At 44.6% G+C, this 25,141-nt stretch overlaps 1 protein-coding gene across 4 annotated transcripts in view; it reads right to left on the minus strand.

The window, feature by feature from the left end:
* Nucleotides 1–2,857: 2,857 nt before the first annotated feature.
* Nucleotides 2,858–25,141, minus strand: part of itprid1 (ITPR interacting domain containing 1) — a 39,725-nt gene continuing 17,441 nt past the window's right edge. For 3 of the 4 annotated variants that reach the window (XM_078162861.1, XM_078162864.1, XM_078162863.1), the window contains 11 exons: nt 24,946–25,023; nt 24,622–24,824; nt 17,066–17,595; nt 16,581–16,638; nt 15,122–15,234; nt 12,613–14,961; nt 10,646–10,773; nt 9,742–9,853; nt 8,779–9,063; nt 4,550–4,600; nt 2,858–3,645 (listed from right to left, as the gene is read on the minus strand). In XM_078162861.1, the coding sequence (XP_078018987.1) occupies nt 4,553–4,600; nt 8,779–9,063; nt 9,742–9,853; nt 10,646–10,773; nt 12,613–14,961; nt 15,122–15,234; nt 16,581–16,638; nt 17,066–17,595; nt 24,622–24,824; nt 24,946–25,023 (3,904 nt within the window). In that variant the 3' untranslated portion in view covers nt 2,858–3,645; nt 4,550–4,552. The remainder of the gene's footprint in view (nt 3,646–4,549; nt 4,601–8,778; nt 9,064–9,741; nt 9,854–10,645; nt 10,774–12,612; nt 14,962–15,121; nt 15,235–16,580; nt 16,639–17,065; nt 17,596–24,621; nt 24,825–24,945; nt 25,024–25,141) is intronic. The other variant, XM_078162862.1, reaches the window with a different exon arrangement.

Genomic DNA, 25,141 nt, shown 5'->3' on the forward strand with positions numbered 1-25,141 from the left:
GCTCCACGTGAAGCAACAGGACGGAGGCTCTAAACCAGGGGTGTCCAAACTTTTTTGAATGGGTGAAAGGTGAAAATATCTGGGGGCCAACTGATTCTCGCATCAAATGGGTTTAAAAAAAGTGAGACAAATGCAACCATTTTTATCTTTTAATGAACTATTACTACGTGATGCCTGTCTACAAACTGTATGATAGACCTATATGTGAGGTGAAGGGTAAAAGTGCAAAGTGATCTTGCTCGATTAACCATTATTGTGTAAAGGGCCACATATGGTATATTTTGAAAGTCAAGCCGAGGGCCGATTAAAATTGGTCTGCGGGCCACAATTGACCCCCGGGCCAGACTTTGGACACGCCTGCTCTAAACAGTCTGCTGCTGTTTTAAATGACAGGACTACAGCGCAGTCAGAAGTGTGATCTTGTAATTCTAACATTAGGCGAGTGCTTTTTGTTTCACACTCAGTTGTCTTTAAGGCTGCTCTCAGACCTAGGCTGAATCCAGATGTCAGCACTTCACCCCACTTGCAGACCCGCAGATTTTAGGGGCATGTTCCCAGGAAGTCTGGGAGTGCTGAGGGCTGTTCACATCCACAATTCATCCAGTCCACAAGGGACTCAAGCGGACTTTCTGCAGACTTCCAGAGAGTCCGCTTGGGGTGCAGACTTCAGCAGATTTCACTGATTTAAAGTCCATTCTCACTGAGAGTGAATATCCGCGTGGATTATTCTCACGGAAAAATATAAAAGCTGATTTCATGGGTTCTTACGGAAGTTTGCACACCGGGGCGGAACAGAAGTTTCCCCCCAGACTTTGACCCCCGTGGAATTCGCCGGCGGAACTACACAGCTGGGCCAATGAAATCCTTTGTTTATAGTGACGTCGCGCAGACCCGGGAGAGTCCAAAATCCAGCCAGGCAGGACAGTATGAGAGAGAGGTTGATAAACATGATTTCACAGCACCCCGTCCTTTTTGATAAAAGACAGGATGATTTTATGAACAATGAATTAAAGGACAACGTCTGGCAGTCCATTGTCCAGCTTGGTGGCTGCAGTGAGAGTGGTAAGTGCTAAAGAAAGTTGATGTTGACGCTTGATAAACGTTAGTGCTAGCTCACTGCTGCTGCTGCTACTCTCGTCCATGTTCACCCACACCCGTTCACACTGAGCGGAATTGGAACACAACAACGCGAAATTCTGCACCGCACCTGTGTGTATGGTTTAAACGCGGGAAAGCGCTGCGCAAATATTCCATAAATCTGTCCAGCATTTCTGCATCCCGGCAGTGAGAATGGACCTTTACTCCTCTTCATCGCCTATGGGACATAAGGCTTCAGTGAGCTCTCTCCATTATATTCGGTCCTTGGCAGCATGTTGCACCTCTCCCCATGACAGGTTCATCTGTTCCAGCTCTTGTGTCACAGTTCTGCATCAGGTGGTTTTGGGCCTCCCAGGTTTTCTTTTGCCTGGTGGTGTCCATCTTAAGGCAACTTTTGTGATCCGATCCTGCTCCATTCTCAACACGTCTTAGTCGTCTCAGGCGTCTGTGTGTAATTTCCTTGGTGATGCTCTGGCTACCTGTTTTCTTGTACAGTTCATGGCTGGAGATTTTATTAGGCCAAAAGACCTGGCATATCCGTCTGAGGCATCCACTGTGAGAAACGTCCAGTCTCCTCTTGTCTGTTTTGACCACTCACCAGCTCTCTGCACCATACAGCAGAACAGGCTTGACATTGCTGTTATACAATAGCATCTTTGTTTTAAGGCTGTATTGCTTGGACCTCCAGATGGAACAGAGTATGGAAAAGGCAACCCAGGCCTTTCCCAGCCTTGCGTTGATGTCTTTTTGTGCCCCTCTGTCCTTACTGATGAAGATACCAAGGATGGGTGCTGTGGGGGAGTTCGCATACATCACTTGGGTTTTGGAGGTGTTGATGTTGAGTCCAACCTGCCTGGCAAAGTTGTTTAGTCTGCATTTTGGGGTAGTTGGTTGAAAGGAGAGCAAGGTCGTCAGCAAAGTTAAGATCTTCCAGCTGGGAGAGCAGGGTCCACTGGATGCCTCTCGGTCTATCCCCGGAGGATCGACACCTTGCTGTGGTCGGGGGGCTTGCGTACCTCAATGACCTCTAGAGCTATGACAGTGGGAGCACAGTCTCCTGGCAGGGTCACCCACACTGGACAGGTCGAAGGGTAGAGGTCTGACAAAGAGCGATCCTGGTCCTCCAGGTTCGGGGTTGGGTGTGGCGCTAACAACGGCACCCCGTAGAAAACTGACAATTCATAGCAGTACAGATGTGACGTTGTGGGTTTTTCAACTGCCGAAGAAAAAACTCATGAATGTGTAAAATAGTTATTGGTAGTTTGGCCTATTAAAATGTTAATTGAATTGTACTGAAAATACATTTTGCAGTGTAATAAGCAAAACAATTGGCTGAAAAACAACAAAAGAATGTTTCTAATTTCAGTAATGCCCAATTTATTGAGTTATAGTCCTGATTTACAAACTGTTTTTGAACGTGTGTAGCCTCCTGTATGATATATAGAGACAAATAAATATAAGTAATAAGCATTTACAAGCGGACCAGATCAAATTCCTGTGTCAGAAAGCTGCTCTTGATTGGTCAGAATTTCCATGTGGGAAAAATCCAGAAAGTAAAGCAAACATTGAAGAAGAACAATCTAATCTAAAGCAGCGACATGAGAAAATGATTTCATGATTCATGTGAAGCCACACGGTGCTCCAGGTGTTCAAGTTAGGGGGATCTTGGACTCTTCACATGCAGAAAAATGATGTGGTGAATCCCGGTTAAAACATATCATGCCCTCTTTGTCTCATGAGAAATATTCCAGTCACAACAGAGAAGTTAAAGGCTTTTATTTCAGGATTATGTCCCTCATATTTGTTTTACATTTTATGTATTAAGAAGTATTAAGAAAATAAAAACATTTGTACAGTTTGTATTGCACAAGTATGCGACTTTTTAATAGGAAGTGACATTGTGTGTGGAAGCAAACAGGAGCAACAGATTGTTTCTGTCCGTGTTCTGTCTATCGCAGGTGAGTCATATGAGCTCTGCTTCCTACAAATAAAACACTTGTGATTCTCCATTCAAACCAAAGCCTTTTGAAGTCTGGATGAGGGGTTGTGCTGTGGTAATTGGTACATCCTGCTCTGAAGTGTGTGCTGCAGCTCGTTGGAGTTATTGTTCCCAACCTCCTCTGCAGCACAGCAGCCTTAATGGCTTTCTAAGACAATATAACAAAGACTGATAGAGAACATGAACATACAAACAACACAAACCCGTTTTCACTGTTCTAAGGTCTGTTGTCGTGGTATTTAAATGAAGCGCTGTGCATCCGCTGAGCAGAGGCCTAGTGTGTAACAACATCTTCATCTGTCTTACATTTATATTGAGATACCTTGTTAATAAGCATTTTAATAATTCAGAAACAGCCTACTCTATGCCGTTACAATCGCTTCTCTTTGCATAATCCTAGGGGGTTATATCAGACAGTCACTCAGCTGTTTGCATTTCTGAAACATCCATCACTACACTGTAAATCTGAAAAGATACTGAATATGATTAGAAGACCTCAGGAAATGTCAGAGTCAGTCAGATGCAGTCTCATGCAGCATGCCTCGCACCTGAAACAAAGGATGATATAAAAGTTGTCAAAGAAGCACAATTAAATTAATAAATTAACCATTAAGAACATAACATCACCTTCAACTCTATGCTGATGACACACAGCTGTATCTCCCTCTCAAGCCTAAACACAGGTCCAATGTTGCCAATCTCATAAACGGCCTTGAGGACATGAAGACCTGGATGGCACAGACCTTCCTTATCTACTCTTAATTCGTTTTGTGGCCCTGAGCACACACTGGACGCAGTGTGCTGCAGCTCCTCAACAGACGACCACACAAAGTTACAGATCTGTACTTCTTCCTCCTCTGCGTTAGCTTAAAATCATGTGTGGACAGCCTCTAATGAAGCTGCCATAAGAGCAGAGAAAAAGAGCCACTGCGGGAGCTGATATGTACGAGCAGAGAGCGAGTGGGGGAAAACTGCATTTAATTCTGAGGGCGGCGAGGCTGGATATAGGACAGTGGCGTGAAGTACCGCAGGGCAGCCCGTCCAGGAGCGCCGACGTGTGTCTAGCCGTCACCAGTATGTGGGGTTGTACATTGAGAATACTAGGGGTGTATTTTGGACGTGCAGCATTCACCACCAGTGTTTTGGTCCTAAGGGGTCATGGGAGGAAAAATATGGATAAAAAAGATACAATTGCATTCGTTCTCAAAACTTTTGTGATCTCCTAAGGAATCTTCCTGACAAAGGTCTCAGACCTTTAACTTAAATCTGTGGAAAAACGGCAGCAAAAGCATTTTGTTTAAATTTTTGTTCAGTATTTATTCGATTTTTAAAAAGCCTTTTGTCATGGCTGCGTGCCAGTGAGCATCCTTTATGGAGAAAATAAAGGAAACTTCAATTGAGGTTGGATCGTTTGACAATGATCAAATTGTCCATGTAAAATTATAAACTTACCATTTACTCCAACGAGTCTGTGTTCACAGAATGACGCAAAGACTCCTTCAACTGAAAAGAAGGACACACAACATTTAGACAGTGCTAAGGTTTCAAATATCTCTGATCTCATGATATCAATAATATTTGTACTGTATATATTAGCTGCCATCTAGCGTATGCATATACTGCATTAACCCCTGGAACATGTTCTGCAGTTAACCTGCATATTTTAATGGACATTGTTTTTGCTTTCTTAGAGCACAATGTGGACAGTTAACCACAGAAGTCATTCTGTTTACACAAGTGTTACTCCTTATATTTAATTTTCCTATTTGGCAGGAAGGTGGAACATTTTAATTTCAGTGGGTGGATCCACCGACTATATCTAGCCAGTAGCGCTCAACCTCTTCCACAAGCTCCGGCTCCTTCCCTGCCAGAGAGGTGACATTCCATGTCCCAAGAGCCAACTTCCGTAGCCGAGGATCGGACCGCCAAGGCCCCCGCCTTGGTCTGCTGCCCGATCCACACTGCACCGAACCCTTCTGGATCCCTCTGTGGGTGGTGGGCCTGCAGGGGGATGAGCCCATGTAGCCAGTTCAGGCTGGGCCCGGCCGGACCCCATGGGCGAAGGCCCGGCCACCAGGCGCTCGCCCACGGGCCCCAACCCCAGGCCTGGCTCCAGGGCGGGGCCCCGGTAACCCTCCGGGCCGGGTACACCAACTCTTGTTATCTTCCATCATGAAGGGTCTTCTGAACCGTTCTTTGTCTGACCCTTCACCCAGAACCAATCTGCCATGGGAAACCCTACCAGGGGCAAAATGCCCCCGACAGCACAGCTCCTAGGGTCATTAGGGCACTCAAACTCCTCCACCACGATAAGGTGACGGTTCTCGGAGGAGTGTCCCCAGGGGCATCCTGTGGGGGGTGCTCCAGGAGTATGGGGTTGGTGGCCCTTTGCTAAGGGCCATCCAGTCCCTGTACCGAAGGAGCACAAGTCTGGTTTGCGTGGCTGGCAGTAAGTCGGACCTGTTCCCGGTGAGGGTTGGACTCCGCCAGGGCTGCCCTTTGTCACCGGTTCTGTTCATAACTTTCATGGACAGAATTTCTAGGCGCAGCCGAGGGGTGGAGGGTGTCTGGTTTGGTGACAGGAGGATCTCGTCCCTGCTTTTTGCGGATGACGTGGTCCTCCTAGCTCCATCGAACAGTGACCTCCAGCTCTCGCTGGGACGGTTCGCAGCCGAGTGTGAAGCGGCTGGGATGAGAATCAGCACCTCCAAGTCTGAGGTCATGGTCCTCAGCCGGAAAAGGGTGGATTGCCCACTCCGGGTCGGAGGGGAGGTCCTGCCTCAGGTGGAGGAGTTTAAGTACCTCGGGATCTTGTTCACGAGTGAGGGTAGGATGGAGCGGGAGATTGACAGGCGGATTGGGGCGGCGTCAGCAGTGATGCGGACGCTTAACCGGTCCGTTGTGGTGAAAAGGGAGCTTAGCCAGAAAGCGAAGCTCTTGATTTACCGGTCGATCTACGTTCCAACCCTCACCTATGGTCACGAACTCTGGGTAGTGACCGAAAGAACGAGATCGCGAGTACAAGCAGCCGAAATGAGTTTCCTCCGCAGGGTGGCTGGGCTCAGCCTTAGGGATAGGGTGAGGAGCTCGGACATCCGGGAGGGACTGGGAGTAGAGCCGCTGCTCCTCCACATCGAGAGGAGCCAGTTGAGGTGGTTCGGGCATCTGGTAAGGATGCCCCCCGGACGCCTCCCTTGGGAGGTATTCCGGGCATGTCCAACCGGGAGGAGACCTCGGGGCCGACCCAGGACATGCTGGAGGGATTACATCGCCTGGCTGGCCTGGGAGCGCCTCGGGGTTCCCTCGGAAGAGCTGACGGAGGTGGCTGGGGAGAGGAGTGTCTGGGCTTCTTTGCTGAGGCTGCTGCCCCCGTGACCCGGACCCGGATAAGCGGAGGACGACGAGACGAGACGAGACGAGACAAGACGAGACGGGGATCCACTACTTGCTGCGCTGGCTCCAGGGTTTCCCGCCTACAGCCTCGTACAATGCACACAGACACGTGGAGGCAGAGTGGGAAGAGCTGTCTGAGCGACAGGACGCAAATATACGAAATAAAATGAAATATCACACCAGAGTTTTCACTGTTAGAGCCTCTTTCTCAGATATCTGCTCAAACATTTCAGGCCCATAGTTAATAGAATATTTCTTTACAACTACAAGGTCGAGATGAATAACTGGGTCAGATTATAGGAGAGAAAAAAAGGCAGATAAATGACAGATTTCATTCTCGCCTGACAAAACTTTACACTTTTGGAGTGAATATTCCTTTGAAATGATGTAGTAGCAGCACAGAACTGTAGTAAATCACAAAGCAACATTTTATCTGCACCTGTGCACAGACAGATGTTTATAAAATGCAGCAAAAGACACTTAGAGAGGTTTCAGTACAGAAATGCTTTGGCAAGATCTTGAAATTGGCCTTTTTTGGCACATTTGTTCACCCTCTTTGGCACCAAGATAACAGCTGAACTTATTAGATGTCACTAACGTGTCATTATATCCATCTAAAACCAGTGGTTTTTGGCTTTACTCCAAAAAATCAATCAGACCTATGTACGTATAACCATATAAAACTATAATAAGGTGACGCATGTACGAAAGTGTTATCACCAATTCAACAAGCAGATAGAGACATAGACCAAGGCTCCATTGGATGTCAGAGGACTTCATTTCTCTCCCGTGGCCATTTAAACTCATAGACTCCACATTTTCCGACAGGCGTGGACTGATAGAGGCACCGGGACCCAGGATTACTCAATTCTAGTAGTTTTATGGACCCGACATAAATTTTGACCACAGAAACAGCAAAGGTAAGACATAATCTGCACTCTTAACGCAAATTAGTTGACTTTACTTGCAAATCGCGTGAAACCCGTTGTCTTATACCACTTTAGTTTTTACATTAGCTGAAACTAAAGACGTCAAGTTGTGTTAACATATAAGCTTAATTTTATGCAGTAGGCTTGATAAGTACGTATTAGTAGTGTCTACTCAAAATCATTAGAAAAAACTATCTAATATGACCAGTTATTGCAACTTATCATTCATTACAATTAATGTATTTTCTTCTAATTTAATTAGCTTTTGATTTTTAAGATTGTTTAAAAACATTGTTTCAATTAAAGGAGCTATATGTAAGAAATCTAAAGCAAATAGTCTTAAAATCCTCCTAATATGTCACAGAGACTAAGGAATAATGTTCATATAACACACTGATCTCACCGACAACAATAGTACAGCCAGAATATTCGCATTAAAAATATTTTTACGGTCCGCAAATCATGTTTATGTTTTGAATTTGTGTTTTGGCCTGTTGTGCCACCCACCGCCGTCTACCAGTCACACAGTCAGTAGAGTCTCAGCATCAGTTACAGTTACGACTGAGCTACAGCAGCACGGCAAGCAGCGTTAGCAGTGTCCCAGTACATAGCATTAGCAGAGAAGCCGGACTTGCTCGAACGGTCCGCTGGAAAACCGAAGATCAAGGACGCGGCGACGCGGCCCTGCCACGGCAGCCGCCCGTGGGCAAACAAGTCAGTCTCCAGCGTGCCGCTGTCCAGCAACCTCGAATCTGTAGGGGAGGGGGGGACACGACTCGCGGCAGCATTTTGAATTTGAGTGCAGTAACCGTTTTGGCCACATTCTTACATACAGCGCCTTTAAATATTATGGAAATGAAGAAATTAAACAATACGTTTAAATGCTCAGCTCCAACTTGTTTGAACACTGTAAACCCAGATTTTGCTTCTAATTTGTTTCTAAACAAACCACTACAGCAGCATATTGAGTGCCAGGTGGCCGGCGCGGGCCGTTATTGACCAGCACGCGCCGGGACGGCGCATGGACACTCACCGTCTTGCGATTGGACTTTGAACTATCATATGTACTGTGGAGTTTTAGTACCGCGGTCTACCATTACCAGTATACCCTGCAACACTAGTGACATGAGGCAATACTGTATGTAGTTTTTAGATGCGAAAAGTTCTAGACCCATGCAAATTAGTTCCGGAACGCACCAGGGCCTTTTCTGAAAAGATCCTGGTATGCGTTCCAGTACGTTCCGGCTCAAATTAAGCACTGCATATATAGTTATATAGTAAACAGTGACAGCACAGTGAGAACCCCCCCTTCCTCACTCTCTACTTGTTTCCCTACAGATGATATTGTGATACCCTTACTCTCTGAAGGAAACTCATCATGTCCAGCTTGTCTGCCTTCGTGGGAGAACATCCCAGGCCCTCACAGGTGCACTTTGATCCAGGAGGTGACTGTCTGAGGGAGTCCACATTCCAAGTGCTCCAGGAGGAGACTTGGCCGCTCTGCTGATCAGCCGGAGGGATCCAGGGCAGTAGACAGCACTGAGTGGCTACTGTCCTGTTGGGGGCGGGGCTCGATGATGCAGGTAGGAAGATTCTGAGTTGAGAGCAGAGCAGAGACTGCTCATCCAACAGTCTGTGCATCTTCTACTCAAACACAAAAGATATAATCAGAAAACATCGTCATACAGTTGGTAAAACTAAAAGAATACCACTTCACTTATACAGAACAGAACAGTGTTAATTTGATTGACAAAAACTGAAACTGAAATGTTATTGGTGGACTATCGGACGTTGAAAGCAGAACGGCTGTGCTTGCAACTATCTTCAAATGCCAAATGAGCGACAGGCTGGTAAAATCCAGTAAACAGTCTGTGCCAGGATGTTCTGCTAGCCGGCGAAAATACCCACATCAGAGCAGTGTGAGCCGTTGGCACGAGTTGTGAGCTGTAATTCAACAGTAAATAATCAGCTGTGTGTGTCTGACTGTGGATAAGTTTTGCACCAACAGATAACTGAGCCTCCTACCTGTCTGTCAAACACCATCAACCCATAAACCTCCCCCACACAGTCTGAATTGGGGTGCAGTCTTGCGGGGTTCAACAGACTTGAAGTCCAGCGGCTGGTGGCTGCTAGCTCTGCTGCCGTTCAGCGGCTAATTAGCGGAGCTAGCTGCTAACAGCCACCACTGCAACTAACAAACTCCACAGATCCACTCAGCAGCTCCACCATCCACAGTCAGACACACAGATGATTTTCAAACATCCCTTCCATAGTGACTACTCTCGCAGCAGACAGGTTCGAGTGTGCCGGTGTGACTGTTACCATTTTCAAGCTGTCGTCGTAGTGATGGGCCAGTTCACTCAACTGCGTCTCCAGCTCTCCAGCCTCCTGTTTGACTGCTCGCCTCAGCTCCTCGATGTCCCGAATCTTCTCCCTACAGACCACACACATACATGCAGCCTTTAGGGCCCGAGCACCCTTGAAATTGGAGGAATTCTTCTTCTTCTTCTTAGAAATAAATTGCTTTTATGGGGGCTTAACATACTCAAAAACTGATGAAACTTTGCACACAAAATTTGGTATTTTACTCTGATTTGAAAAAACAGCTAAGTAGTGCCCCCTACAAAATTTTGCCTTAACAGTCTCCGAAACTTTCACCTACATGTACAAAAATTGGTGGGCACATGTAACATCCTAAGACATGCAAAAAAATCTCGTGGACCCATGCTCTGAACAGGAAGTCAGCCATAACAAAGGTAGCGTTACAAAATTTGGCTCCATTACAGCTCACAAGGTTCACTGACAAAACAACTGTTTTATACTAAACATGTTTTCTTAACAAGATGCTAACGTTATTAGCACAAGGCTATGGCATTTTACATTGTATAAATTAGCCTAGCGACGAGCAGAGATTTCCTCTGCTCATATGCAGCCAGGATAAATCACACACAAGACTTAAAGTACTATTTTTGTGGAGGCTTTATTGTCTCAAATTAAAGTGAATAAATTTGTTTCCACTGAGGGAAAAGGTAAAAGCAAAAAGGTCAAATCTCATTAAAACAATTACAAAAAGCCTCATCCAGCTGCTTCCTGTGTGATAAGGACCTAATACTGCCAAAATGGAAACTGAATGTAGCATGTTGACTGTTGTGAGTGTTGTAACCTTAATGCTGACATAAGTGGAACACATCAGGGTTCAAACAGCTTCTTTAACTTCAGCGTATACCTGTCCTGGTCAGAGAGAGCGCTGTAAACTGCAGCCTGGTCTTCAGACAGCTGCTCCTCCATGTTGCTGAGCACAGAGCAAAACTGCTGCAGACACAGCATCATCTCCTCCAACTCATCGAGGGAGTACTGCAGAGAACAAGTGCAAGAGTTACCTTTCAACCACGTACCCAGGTAATGGGAAATATGGAAATTCAAGATATAACATTTTCAGGCTAAGCTACACGGTTTTTCTGATTTGTTGAGTAAAATTACAGCAAAAATGTTGACTTGCAGCTCATGAAATAATATAATAAATATGTAAATGTAGCCATCTGATTTTCTGTAAGTTCACATCTGCAAAAATGATTTATTTTTTTACAATATTTTATTATAAAAGTATTCATTTTACTATTTAAAATAAGGTGCATAAACTTGTGTTAAAAGCACAGAAGCATGCACATATCCAACAGACATTTATTATAATTTTAGGAATTTTCTTGTAGGATATCTATTTATTGTTTTTATTTTGTGAATTTATTTTTCTTTTTTTCAATTTATTATTTAATTATTTTTTTCTTTCTTTATTTATTTTTCCCTTTTATTTATTAATACATATATATATTCCTTACTTATATTTACATACTTTATATACTGTATAATATAGTTGTGTTTTTTATACATGTGTATGTGTCCTACTGTCACACATTGGTATTGAAAGATATGATCTGATTTCACTGTAAAAGTACATTACTTCATTGGACTATAACACACTACATATATTTTTTAAGCAAATATTCATTGTAATTATTTTCAGCCATTTTAATTTGTTTTTAGGTTGTAAAGATACATGTTTTTTTTATTTAAAAGCTACAAAGGTGCTTTTATTTGTTTCATGTAATTAAAATAAAAATGCCGAAACAAATGATAAAAGCGATGTTACAATACTCCTTTACTTCTGACCAGGAGAGCAGACCACATCAGTCCACTTCACTGTGCACTGGTTTTCTGTGTGTCAAAGACCTGATTTTAAAATATCCTGTTGGATTATGGAGCACTGAAAGATTTTGTATCTGTTGCAACATTACGAACCATCCAGAGCTCTCAGGAGGTCAGGGTCAAGTCTGCTTCCTGTCCTCAGGATCAAAACTAAACCTGGTGAAGCAGCTTTCAGCCTCTGAGCACCACATTCTGTACCTGGAACAAACAGACCTCTGTCCGACTCTCAGAGAGCTCCACAAGCTCCACATGCAAATGAGACATTGATATGTTAATGTAGTCGCGGCTTTGAAAGGACTCCATGTCAAGAACTGTGGTAACAACAAATACACTGTTTATATCAGCGTGTAAACATCGTGACTCATTGGACGGTGGACACGTCACAGCTCACAGCTCACTACTGTTTCGAGCTTTGACATCAACAGACAGAAGAAACTGTTTCACTGAACAAAATGATGCTCGTGTTTTTTTGTTGTTCATTTGTTGTAGTGACTCCAGAACTCATTACATGTTGTGTATCATCAGTATTCAACGTGCAGCACAGTGAAAGCAGCAGACATACACAGAGGAGCTGTCGGTCCTCAGCCCAGTTCAGAACAAAGATTCACGACGAGACAAGCTGAAACAAACAACTATCAACACTCCATTCTGCAAAAACCTGCAGGTTGACAGGAAGTGACCGCCGTGAGACGGCGTATCATCTCTAGTCAACGACTCTCTGTGCTTCTGATCTGTAACGTCGACAGGAAGTGACCGCCATGAGACGGCGTATCATCTCTAGTCAACGACTCTCTGTGCTTTTGATCTGTAACGTCGACAGGAAGTGACCGCCATGAGACGGCGTATCATCTCTAGTCAACATCAAATGATGGCAAAACAACTTTAAACTTCTGTACATTATAAAATGTGTGGATATGAGCAGGTTCAAAAGTGGAACTGAAAACCTAAAATTAAATCATGTCACACCATCGAGAGAGTTGAATTACTCACAGGACTGTTTCCCAGAGTGTGTTGCTTGTTGTAGCTCCTCTGAGCACAGCAGGTATGCTGATGGTCACAGGAGCAGCAGCATGCCATGGTGGCTGTCTGATTGCCCTCCCAAAGCTTCTCCTCATCTTCATTTTCATCACCATCCACCTCTTCCTCCTCGTCAGGCCACAGCCCCTTATCCATAGAGACTGACATCGTATGGTAACTTCCAGCCACCCCGGGGAGACAGTCATGTGACTGCCAGTCGTCAGACAGCAGAGGGAAATACGGAGACGAAGAGAAGTTCAGTGCCCGTCTTTGTGCTGCTTCTGTGGCACTTGTGGATACGGTTACTTCCTTTGGGGCGGCATGAAGAGCTCCGTGTGATAACTTCTTGGTGAGAGTGTTTCGTTGGATCTGCTGGTCTGTCCATGACTGTACAGCACGGAAAGGGGTGGAGGTGTCCAGTGTTAGAACGCTGGGGAGAAGGGTGCGTTTTGAGTCAGTCATGTAGGGAACATCCTTCCTGTGGACAATATGAGAAGACAGAGACGAAGGCATCTGGACAGAGACAGAGCGGCTCGATGGCTTGAGGTGCGGGGGTGCTGAGGGGGATTGGATTGGAGCTAGGGTTACGGAGGAGTTGGTATCTGGGGAGGCAGTTGCATTTCTTGACGTCTGGTCAGTGTCTGTTGTTGTCGGGGATGATGACGATAAAAATGGATCTAGAACATCCAGGCCTCCAGGAGATCTGTCTGAGGCTTCAAAGCTGTCTGAGTCTTCATTCACGGGGGTCGGATTGGAAACCCGGATGGGTTCTGCCCAATAGACTCGCCCCTCTGAATCAAGCTGCTGAAAAAAGGCTTCCACGTCTTCATTTTCACCTTCTGATCCATCCACTGAGGTCTGAAATACCACATCTAAGCTCTCAATCTTAATGAGACCCTCTGGTTCCACTTCCACTAAAACTGAAGGACTTCTGAGAGATTCACGTTCTGAGCTATTTTCTCCCCTTTCACACTCTTCCGGTTTGGTTCCAGTTGAAAGGTCATCATGCAAACTGCAGGATGGGACCTGTAGATCTATTTCTGTTTGGTTACATACTTCCTCAGAGACTAATCGAGAACCCTCTGACAGGCCCGCAGAGCTCTCTGTGTCTGAGATGTAAACAGCTGCCTCTGGAGTCTGCACAGTGTCAGTGTGTCTCTCGCCCTCTCCCTCTCCGAGGTCCAGGGAGAGGTGATTCATCTTATCATGAATAACATCTTGGACGGGACAGGCTGGAGCAGGGTCTGTGTTATGATCATGAGAGCATGGTCCCTCCTGTTGGGAGACGGACTGCTCGGTCAGATCTGATATTCCTCCAACAGTTGGATCTGTCAGACTCTCTGAATTGTGTGATGGAGATAACGAGGCAGACTGATAAACTGGAGTGTAGGAGTGAGGAGACAGGCAGGACAGTGTGGCACAGCCGTCTGACTTGTCCTCGTCCAACTGAGAGGGCAGAGATGACGGTGTTTCTTCCTCTTTCTTTTGTGTGTTGGTAGTTGGATCGGAGCGGCTTGTTCCATCTGAGTCTGGGGAAAGGGAATCATTTTGACTGTTTTCTGGACTCTGTGAGAGGGACTCAGTTAGTGAGGGAGAGGATGAAGAGGGCGGAACATTAAAGTTAGGAGGCACAGAGGGAGATTCGTCGGGGGAAGGGGGAAGCAGAGGTGATAAGCCACAAGAAGCAGAGGGGGAATTTTCACACAAAGCCACCTCATTCTGCTCCGACTGTTTGCTCCCTGGACTCCAAGAGGAGGAGTCGGACTGTGTAGGAGACATTGCAGCGGAGGCAGAAAACTGGCAATCCAAATTTGGAGAGGGGGGAGGAGATAAGGAAGGAGGAGGGACACTTGCTGCGTCTTTAGAGTCATGAACTGCAGTGGACAGGTGGGGGCATGGAGGATCCTTATCCTCCATTTCAATCTCCTCTGACTCTTTAATCAACGAGGCAGGTTGCGTGGGGGGAGACGTAGGGGAGGCAGAGGTACAGGAGGCGGGAGACGTTGGAGATTGGGAGCCAGTAACGATCTGTAGCTCGGCTGAGGATGAGCGAGGAGGAAGGTGATCGCACGCCGCTACAGGCAGTGAGTCAGGTGGAGACTGAACCTGATCTGGTGGACTCTCTGTCTCTGGGGAGGGGCTACAGGGTGAAGGCTCTGGTGAAGGACAGGGTGAGGGAAGGGGAGATTTATCAACAGCAGAAGAGGTCAGAGACGAGGAGTGAAGGAGAGATGGAGGGGTGTGAGAGGACGGAGGAGACGGGGAGCCCGGCCTCTCACTGCTCTGGCTGTCGGTGCTCCCTCCTGACAGGCCCGCCAGAGCCTGCAACCAAACAGACAACACAGAGTCAAACATACAGACACAGGAACTGTTAAGCCACGTTTCCACCAAACCCTTTCAGTATCGTAAATGGTTTAGCATTGCACTTTAGTCAAGTTGGGGTCTTGTGAGAGAAGTGAGTATGTGTTAGTAAGTGAGAGACCTTGATGAGATCAGGTCCTGGTGATGCCTGCTGGGAGAGGGAGGGGATGAAGGGCTCCTCTAAGAAGCCACTGCTGTCTGACTGGCAGCTGTTGGTCCGTATTACACCCTGCGCTGCTCACACACGAGGGAGGAGAGAGGAAACAAACACAAGGAGGGACAGAGCGTCATTATCATAACGTAACATCCTGTGCGTCCAGCGTAACATCACAATTTGTGAAGGTTTACAGCTTCGACACATTCTCTTTCCCAACTCATCAGATACCAACACTAAAGGTCAAACTATGACCCTGTCTATTATGCATCCAGACGTTTTTTGTAAAAGCATATTTTTCTCCATCTTTCAGCCTCTCGTCCACGCAAACACAGTTTCAGGTCAGCAACACTGATATTTTTTAACCTGGATTCAGGAAGCTCTCGACTTTTCAAAAATAACATTGTTTTTCTTTATTTATTCTGTATTTTGCACCAGAGCAGCCTAAACACACAAAGTCCAAAATCATGATGAGTGGTGACAAGTCATGTCATGACGTTTTTCGACGGGAAAAGTTAAAGGATTACTTGCGATCTTATGTGGAGCTGTTAGCGAGGACTTAGCTGTTTTATAAAAGGTAAGAGTCTCACTCCTACCACTATTTTTGGCTGCGATATACCGTCTAGAAAGTGGGATCATAACTTTCACGTTTCATATGGCTTTATTTGGTGATATTTTATGGTGTTTCTGTGTCATAAACAACATCAGCTATCATAATCACACCTGATTTCAATAAGGTACAATGTTTGAAGCTGGCTGAGTGTTGTTTGATCACTGATAGGACTGTTTTGAAGCAGAGTGACTGACTTGTCATTTGGAGCTCCGCCTGGATCTTTTCATGGTAAAAACACTGTAGAATGGTCATACTTTGAGCAGTCTTCTTCAAATTTGAAATAAGTGTTCATTGATAGTGTGCCTACAGCCCCACAGTGTCATTTACCTGCTCAGATGAAGCCACAGACAGTTATTCATCCTGAAACACATTTTTTATTTTATTTTAGGCAAAATCTTCAATTTTGTACTGACTTCAGAGGCCCATTACTCTGTCTCTGTATCACCTAGAGTGTTTCTGACACTTTCACAAGAAACTTAAGGGAGTTTTCTTTCTGGCAAGACCTCATGCATGCATGTAGTCAGAGCGGTTCAGAAGCTACAAGTCTACTTTCTATCTGTGCAAATGTTCAAAATTGAGTTTGGAAAACGATGTCATCCTCTTAAATCGGGCGTGCCTAGTGATGCTTTGTGTAATGAGCAAACTCTGGAAACATTCATTTTTTAACACGAGGCTTTTTTAATTATACAGTGTTACAAGCAGATTATAAAGCATTATTATAATAGACATGGGCGCCATACAAAGTAACAGACACCTGTCCATGTGTCCATAGATTCCTTGTTCTATTAAATAATGATACGATAAAGGACCCACCTGAATGTTCTGCCCCTGTGTAGCTCCCAGTGACACTGCTTTCATCAAAACTGTGGATCTGGAATGAGACAAAGACAACATTAACAAACTGCAGGAAAGTGCTTTAAAGTGATGTAACTATAGCTGGGAAATCAGATATTTGCATTTTAAAATCTAATGCAATTCAAAGTAAAAACTGTGGATATAGACACCACTCCACAAATTGTTTCTTTATCGGCAGGACCAATCACGACCGACCCCTCCCACCCTGAACACAACCTCTTTGAAACACTCCTCTCCGACAGAAAGCTGCTGTTTATCAGACCAAATCTCATCCTGCAAAATATGTGCATGTATGTAGAGTTTACACTCACGGGCCACTTTGTTAGGTACACCTGCTCAACTGCTTGTTAACCCAATCTTGTGGCAGCAACTCAAACCACCTTGCTACAATAGTTTTTGTGTTGCGGTTGATGAACTTTGACAACTGTTGCAGCTTGACTTGCCTCTTCCATTTCAAATGATTCCCTGGCCAGCCCCGGGCTCCTCTTCCTCAGTAAAGAAGTGCTGGCTGTCACGGGGGGACCTTCCCTCAGGGGGCACTGTCTGAGTCTGAGTGCTTCCTCCTGGCCTATCAAAGGTGTCTCGTTAGGCTGGGGCTGAGGGTCTGGACCAGCTCCTTGTTCCTCTGCCAGAGGACTCAGACACACAGTCTCAGGGACTCCAGGTTTGACTCTTTTTAAGAGGACTGTCTTGTCTCCAGGGCTGGATGGAGGTTGCGGTGACTCAGGTGCAGCACAGGGACAAGAGGTGGCAGCAGGTGCAGTCAACTCCGGGGTTTTCTGATTGTGGATTTGGCTGAGTGATTTCTTTGATGCTCGTCTGAACAGCATGCCCACCCGACTCCTCCTCTCCCGGGCCTCAGGAGACAGGTCTTTCCCCAGCGGTGCTGTGAGAGGTGAGGAGGAGGAAGACCCAACCAAGGAGGAGAATGCTGTAGTGACCTGCTGGAGAACCTCCAGCTGTCTAAAACGGTCTGAAGGAGACAGGAGAAGAAGACAAGGAAAATGTTTCACAGCAAATTTGTTGATAGCCACAAAACAAGTAACTCAGTGACACCGGTCTCTACAGTGTTAACCACTGATCATATACATGATCTAACATTTCTTAAACCTTGATGTTCCTCAGAACATCAAACACCATCAGAACCAGGCTGATCCAAACATGAAATGAAAACCCTTAGCACCACCGCCTCTGCTACACCATAACATCCCAACCCCAACTGACATGTGCTTGGCCTCTGCTGTCGTTTCCCGATTTCTTTCCCTTGCTGTGCTGAAGGGGCTCAGTAGTGCTCCCCTAGAACATTTCAATGAGGCAGCCCCCACAGTATGATTTGCCTAGAGGTATAAAAATTGCTGGGTATATGTAACACGCCAAAACACACAAAAAAGCCTCTTGGAGCCGTGCCCTAAACCCAGCAGGAAATCGGCCATTTTGAATTTAATGTGTCATTCTGGTGCATTTTTTGGCCTTTTCCAGGGGTTGTACTTTAACAAACTCCGCCTACAGATTAGATCCAACTGACTTGAAATTTTGTCCATAGCATCTTAAGACCTTGGACATCAAAAGTTGATTAAAGCTTAAGTTTTCATCAAACCGTGTGACCGTGGGGAGGTGTCAAATTTCCATGTTTTGCCACCAAACAGGAAGTGCTTTGTAACTCCAGCATACATGGTCCAATCTGCCCCAAACTTCACATGCTTTATAAGACCACAGGTCTGAAGCCGACTGCATGCACATTAGGTATCATGGTGATTGTGCCACCTACTGGCACCAGGAAGTAAGACTTGTCAGAAATTTACATGGTGTGATCTACAGTTAATTTGCAGCAACATGATGTGTAATTAGTGTGTTCTCTAGCGCCATGTAGTGGCCACAAAAAGTGGTGCAAAAATGGTGAAATAAGTAATTCATAGGTGCACACTTTATGAAGGATAGGCCATTTCGCTCCTGCGTGCAGGGTCCGATTCTCAGAGAAATGAACAGTGGTATTAGTCAGCTCCCTGCCAGCACCCTGAGGGCCTGAGCTTTAATTCATATTGTCATCTGTCACTGTGACTAAGTTTGATGGTGAAACAGAAATGTTTTGTCTCAATTAGGTTCATTTTGTCGACTCAGTTAAATAGTATAGAAGTTTTTCTTTTTTCAGACAAAGAGATTAGGAGATGTTGCTTTACCTTGACGCGTTTCCACTGTCAACTTCAGTCTTCCTCAGAAGCGTCATCTGACGTGCGTCGTGACGTGTCTTTGGCACATCTGTGAGATTGCCAGGTTGGTCACGCCTTCAAGGAAACACCAGCTGATAAAGACACGTCACGACGCACGTCAGATGACGCTTCTGAAAAAGACTGAAACTGACAGTTGAAACATGTCAAGGTAAAACATCTCTTAATCTCTTTGTCTGAAAAAAGAAAAACCTCTATACTAAGAAATGTTTTTGTGCTTAGTCACTATTTACTGTATTACATACATTTTAGTCAGGATGTTAAACAGGCAGGTTTATTACTCTTTTACGTGCATGAAATCAATTTGGTTTTTCACTTTCACCTGTTTGTCAGTGTCATAACATCAAGTCTTTGTAAAAGGACGTGTCACATTTCTGCAACAGATCCTTACTGCTAAGTTCAAAAATGACAACAACCCTCCTGAAACATAACTTTATTCAAAGTTAATGGAAACTTAAATCAAAATTTACAAATTACAACACACAAAAAGTAGAAAAGCCCTAACATTTAGACAAACTGTCCACTTTATCTCCTCCATCAGAGTACAGGCTTGTTTTCATACTGAAGTTATGTCAGCTGGTAACGGAGCTCTCAGGTCACAGAGGGCACTTCCTGTGGTGGAGACTTTACTGATGCGAATTCTCATCTGACAGTTTTTCATACTGTAATACTACTTTTCCACAGTCATGGCTTGGTTTGTTTTATTTTGGTAAAAGAAGTTTACCTGTTGGAGCTGAGCTGTTTGCAGAGGTGCAGTAAGAGCCTGTTGTCTGCAGCTCTTCATCAACATCTCACTGTGGCTGTTTCTGATTTCACTCTTCCTCCCTTCTGTATTATTACACTTGTCTTAAATGAAAAGCCGCTAAAAAAGTTCCACTAATTCAGTCATAAACACATTTAATTTCCTGTAGATTCTTCACAATAAAAGTCCTAGCTTATTTTGTTATGTAAAAGCTTTTATTGTGAAGCAGCAAAATGAGGAAATGTTGAGTTTTCCAGCAGCAACTTCACACAACTTCTAATACGGCTGATAGTGAACATGGAACAGTGAAATAAAGCAGATATCTAAAGCACAAACAGGACGCAGGAGAGAAACTAAACTCCACACCACAGAGATTCAGTCAGAGGCTACAGATGTACTGAGAGCTGAACACACAGATACTTTTAAAGACACCTGTCTCTCTGGTCTCCTGCAGACAGAGGGGAGGAGAGTCTCACAGCACACACACAGCTTGTTTGAGGGGGAGAAGGGGAGTCACCAGGGGTTGGCTGTGGTCGGCGAGACCTCACTACTACCCGCTTGACAGCGGGCGGCCCGGCTTTTGGACCCACTCCAGAGAAGGTCCATCTCCTGTGCGGCTTGGCGTGGCACAGTGCTTCTAAACTGATAATGGAGACACATCTGCACGGCATGGCTTTACTCAGCGCAGCCAGGAGTGACAATGGAAAAAAGGTATCAGTAGAGTCTGCTGAGTCCAGGAGCAGCTCGTCAAACAGGGAGGAGCATCAGTTGACTCAGATGACCTGTAAAACATGACAGATTCAGTGTTAGATTGCACTGTTGTGTGATAATATCAAGGTGATTACAGTATGACAGGAGGGACAGTTATACTTCACTGCCACATCATCTTACATGTGTAGTTACGGAGACAGCTACAAAGAGTGTAAAATATAAATTCAATCAGTTACAGAGGAAGAAACTGATTACACACAACATTTGACTTCAATGTCACTTGTGTTGTGAATTTAATGGAGGTGCAAAATGTGACCGAGTGAGACCCAGTACTGTTTCTAATATGTGTTGGGCAGTAATGCGTTACAGTGATATTATGACTTTTTCCAGTAACCAGTAGTGTAACTAATTACTGATAAAATTTTCATTTTACAATTAGCCCAAAACCAAACAACTCATTACAACTTTACTTTTATTATCACATCGCTACTGACTTAAAATACAACATCACATCAGCTGATTCATTCCAGTAATCGTTGTGCTGCACAGGCATGTCACAAAGCAGCACGCTAGCTTGAAAGATGGAAATGCTTACCTTAGAGACTGGAAATATTCCCGTTACTCTGATTTTGTCAGAGGGAAAGATGACAGGAACACTGCTGCTGCAGGTAAAACTGTTTCCACTGTGAAAAACACGTCCTCAAACCTCCGGTCTGAAACACCTCGGCTACTACGACCGACAGCACAACAACGTGAAACTCCAGGAAAAACACCCCACCAAAGGTGAGCCCTCCACGGCTGCAGAGGTCAGCTGTAGCTCTGCACTGGCTAAACAACAAGTGGATTTAACTGGTGGACAGCTGCAGACACAGAGAAGTGATGTGGTGGATGAAATGTTGCTCCATGAGTGACTCTCCATCTTTCAGGCAGATCTTTGGGAAAATACCGCTCACAGGCAACAGAAACCCCCCAGGTAAAACAAACAAAAAAAGAAATCACGCTATCTAGCCTTAGCTGCACATAACAGTGATCACCCTGACATCCACACAGAGGCACACATCTGAATTTTGGGGAGATACGGCGCTCCCAGTTTTAATGGGTGCTGGGAGTAATAAGTAAACTAATTTATTACTTTACATGGGCGGATCTACCGGGGTGGCATAGGGTGGCATTTGCCACCAACACTTAAATAAAGTCACTGAATGCTGTTGAGTCAAGATACAAATAGATGTGCAACATTTTAAAATCTACTGTATTTTAACCTCAACGTCTTTTCAAGTGCAAATCACCAAACATATTATTACTGGGTCAGACTGTGAGTTTACAGTCATGTCTTTATGTCTTTGATCTATAGCCTAGCCTATATGTTTTAAATCTTCTGCTTCCTGTGTTTTTCCCCCATCAGATTAAATCTGAACAAATATATTATGATATATTATTAATATAATGTAATGTATCTACAGCCTGATACACAGTCAGATTCCACCACTTTATCTTCATTAAGGAAATGTAAGTCTGATAAATGATGAATAAACTTTTTTATTAACTTTATGGTTAACTTATTGACACTTTCCTAGCTCTGACTCAGGCTCTTCTTTTAAAGATAAACGTGCACCGTCTGCTACACGTGCATTAATATCTCTACATCCACTGGATTAAAATGGAGGCGCTGTCTTTTATTTACCTGTTGCCATGGTGAATCGTGGAGTCAGAGCTCCATTGATGATGGCTTTTTATTGTCGGCTTAACTCAGAATGAACATACTCAGAGTTGACTGAACTAACTCAGATCAGCTGTTCTGGAACCGGTAACTCAGAGTTTCCCATCTCAGGGTAAATCAACTCAGAGTTCAGGGTCAGACTCAGAGTTTGTTGAACCTAATTCAACACTTATTCCTAATATGAACTATTTCACATGAAACCTCAAATGCAAGACATTGATTGCATGAGATTAAGTTTGTCTGTATGAGTTTATAAATGGCAGCTTGTGCCCTTATGTAGTGTGAACATACTATTTCTCATCAAACTGTGATAACTGTGATTAAATTCAGTATATATACGTCTGCCATATGTTGCCACCCTTCAAAAATTCCTGCCCCCCTCTTGCCACCCCATAAATATTTTTCTAGATCCGCCCCTGAAAGAGTAGTAAGTAATATATTACATTTTTAGAGTCACGAACACTATTTATATTGCAGTATGACATTACATGACGGCGACAGGAGAGACCTGCTGCTGACAGTAGGCCTATTTTAATATTCACAGGATGTTCCACTGAAACTTCAACAGAGCTGCTGCAGTGTGATGATAAAATATTATAAAAAGTGTATCTCCGAATCATCATATTGGCTTCAGCATAATTTTACACACAGTCCAGCTGGCCACTCATATTACAGCATCAGGGCCTACAATAGCAACAGGGTGCTAACGTTAATCAAACACAGCATTGCAAAGCAAATTAATAAGGTTTCTGATGTTCCATACAGTCTGACTCCATACAGTATTTTCATGTGTTGGTAGCCATCACGTATCTAAACCTACATTAAAACAGTAACTTCACAGCAGCTATGTCAGCAATGTCAGCTGAGCTAGCAGCAAAGCCTACTGAGCTAACAACAAACTCAACTGAGCTAACAAAAAAATTCAACTGAGCTAACACAAAAAACTCAACTGAGCTAACACAAAAAACTCAACTGAGCTAACAACAAAGTCAGTTGAGCTAGCAACAAAGCCTACTGAGCTAACAACAAAGTCAGCTGAGCTACCAGCAAAGCCTACTGAGCCAACAGCAAAGCCTACTGAGCTAACAACAAAGCCTACTGAGCTAACAACAAAGTCAGCTGAGCTAGCAGCAAAGCCTACTGAGCTAGCAACAAAGTCAGTTGAGCTAGCAACAAAGCCTACTGAGCTAACAACAAAGTCAGTTGAGTTAGCAACAAAGCCTATTGAGCTAACAACAAAGTCAGCTGAGCTAGCAACAAAGTCTACTGAGCTAACAACAAAGTCAGCTGAGCTAGCAATAAAGCCTACTGAGCTAACAACAAAGTCAGTTGAGCTAGCAATAAAGCCTACTGAGCTAACAACAAAGTCAGTTGAGCTAGCAACAAAGCCTATTGAGCTAACAACAAAGTCAGCTGAGCTAGCAATAAAGCCTACTGAGCTAACAACAAAGTCAGCTGAGCTAGCAATAAAGCCTACTGAGCTAACAACAAAGTCAGTTGAGCTAGCAACAAAGCCTATTGAGCTAACAGCAAAGCCTACTGAGCTAACAACAAAGTCAGCTGAGCTAGCAGCAAAGCCTACTGAGCTAGCAACAAAGTCAGTTGAGCTAGCAACAAAGCCTACTGAGCTAACAACAAAGTCAGTTGAGCTAGCAACAAAGCCTATTGAGCTAACAACAAAGTCAGCTGAGCTAGCAATAAAGCCTACTGAGCTAACAACAAAGTCAGTTGAGCAAGCAACAAAGCCTACTGAGCCAACAGCAAAGCCTACTGAGCTAACAACAAAGTCAGCTGAGCTAGCAACAAAGCCTACTGAGCTAACAACAAAGTCAGATGAGCTAACAACAAAGCCTACTGAGCTAGCAACAAAGCCTACTGAGCTAGCAACAAAGCCTACTGAGCCAACAGCAAAGCCTACTGAGCTAACAACAAAGCCTACTGAGCTAACAACAAAGTCAGATGAGCTAACAACAATGTCAGCGTAGCTAAGGCCAAACTCAGCTGAGCTAGGATTGCAATAAAAATCTTTAACATAAAAGCAATGAGAAGAAGCTGTAGCTTGTGCAGGGGTTTCCTCGACATTTCTTTTCCATTTCAGTGCTTCAAATGCAAACTCTTTTTCTAACGTTACCACTTTCTCCTCACCAAACCCACCGCATTCATTTACATAGGGCAGATGACAGCCAGCCAGTGAGCTTGTTACATCCTATGCATTGTTTCAACTCCTTTTACAAGAGCAAGGCCGAAAGTGTCACGAAAAGGCTGATTGTCTAAACAAATCAAACAGCTGACAGGAAAGGAAACAAGCAGGTAAATAGGGATGACTTTTTTTTTTTTTTGTAGGCGAACATGGAGGTTAACATCGCCCTGTTCCTGTGCCGCTGGTTGGCTCAATCCAAATAAAATTATTTCCATCTCAATTGTTTTGGGGGTTGCTTCAATATAAGAAGAAAAAATACCAGATAACCTGATGACTGTAACGCATTTCTTTCCCCTCTCACGTTTTCTGACTTAATTAATAGTCTGCGGCTGGATGGAGAGCTTTGGCGGGCCGGATGTGGCCCGCAAGCGGCCAATTGATGATCGCTGACTTAGACTTACTGTTGACATCTGGGTTCTCCAGGTCCAGCCGGTTCTTCTGGGCCTCCAGAAACACCTGCAGGTTTATTCCTCTCGCCTGAGACTGATGATTGATGAAACGAGCTGGGATGCGTCCAGAGAGGTCGGGCTCGTCGCAGCCAAAGCCCAGATCCAAGAGGACCTCCTCTGGGTCATCACTCCACAGGTTGAGTATGTCCATCACACTGCCAACAGGGGGCCAACGGAGCCATGCTTAGATCTCAGTACATGTCTCTACTGTGCACTAATATAGTGCATCTGAAGTGTGTGTGTGTGTGTGTGTGTGTGTGTGTGTGTGTGTCTAACCTGAGTGGTCCAGAGTGACCTGAAGTTGCAGAGCTGAAGCTGTTCCACCTGCTGAGAGCTGGATCTGATCTGCTCCACCTACAATACACATCAAAGGGTTCACACTTTCAGTCACAACAATATTTCTTTCATGTGTTTTTTATAAATTGCTCATATATAAATATTATGATGTTGCTGTCTAACTGCAGGGTGCATA

Source organism: Epinephelus lanceolatus, chromosome 20 (assembly GCF_041903045.1).
Source record: "Epinephelus lanceolatus isolate andai-2023 chromosome 20, ASM4190304v1, whole genome shotgun sequence".
Lineage (NCBI taxonomy): Eukaryota > Metazoa > Chordata > Actinopteri > Perciformes > Serranidae > Epinephelus > Epinephelus lanceolatus.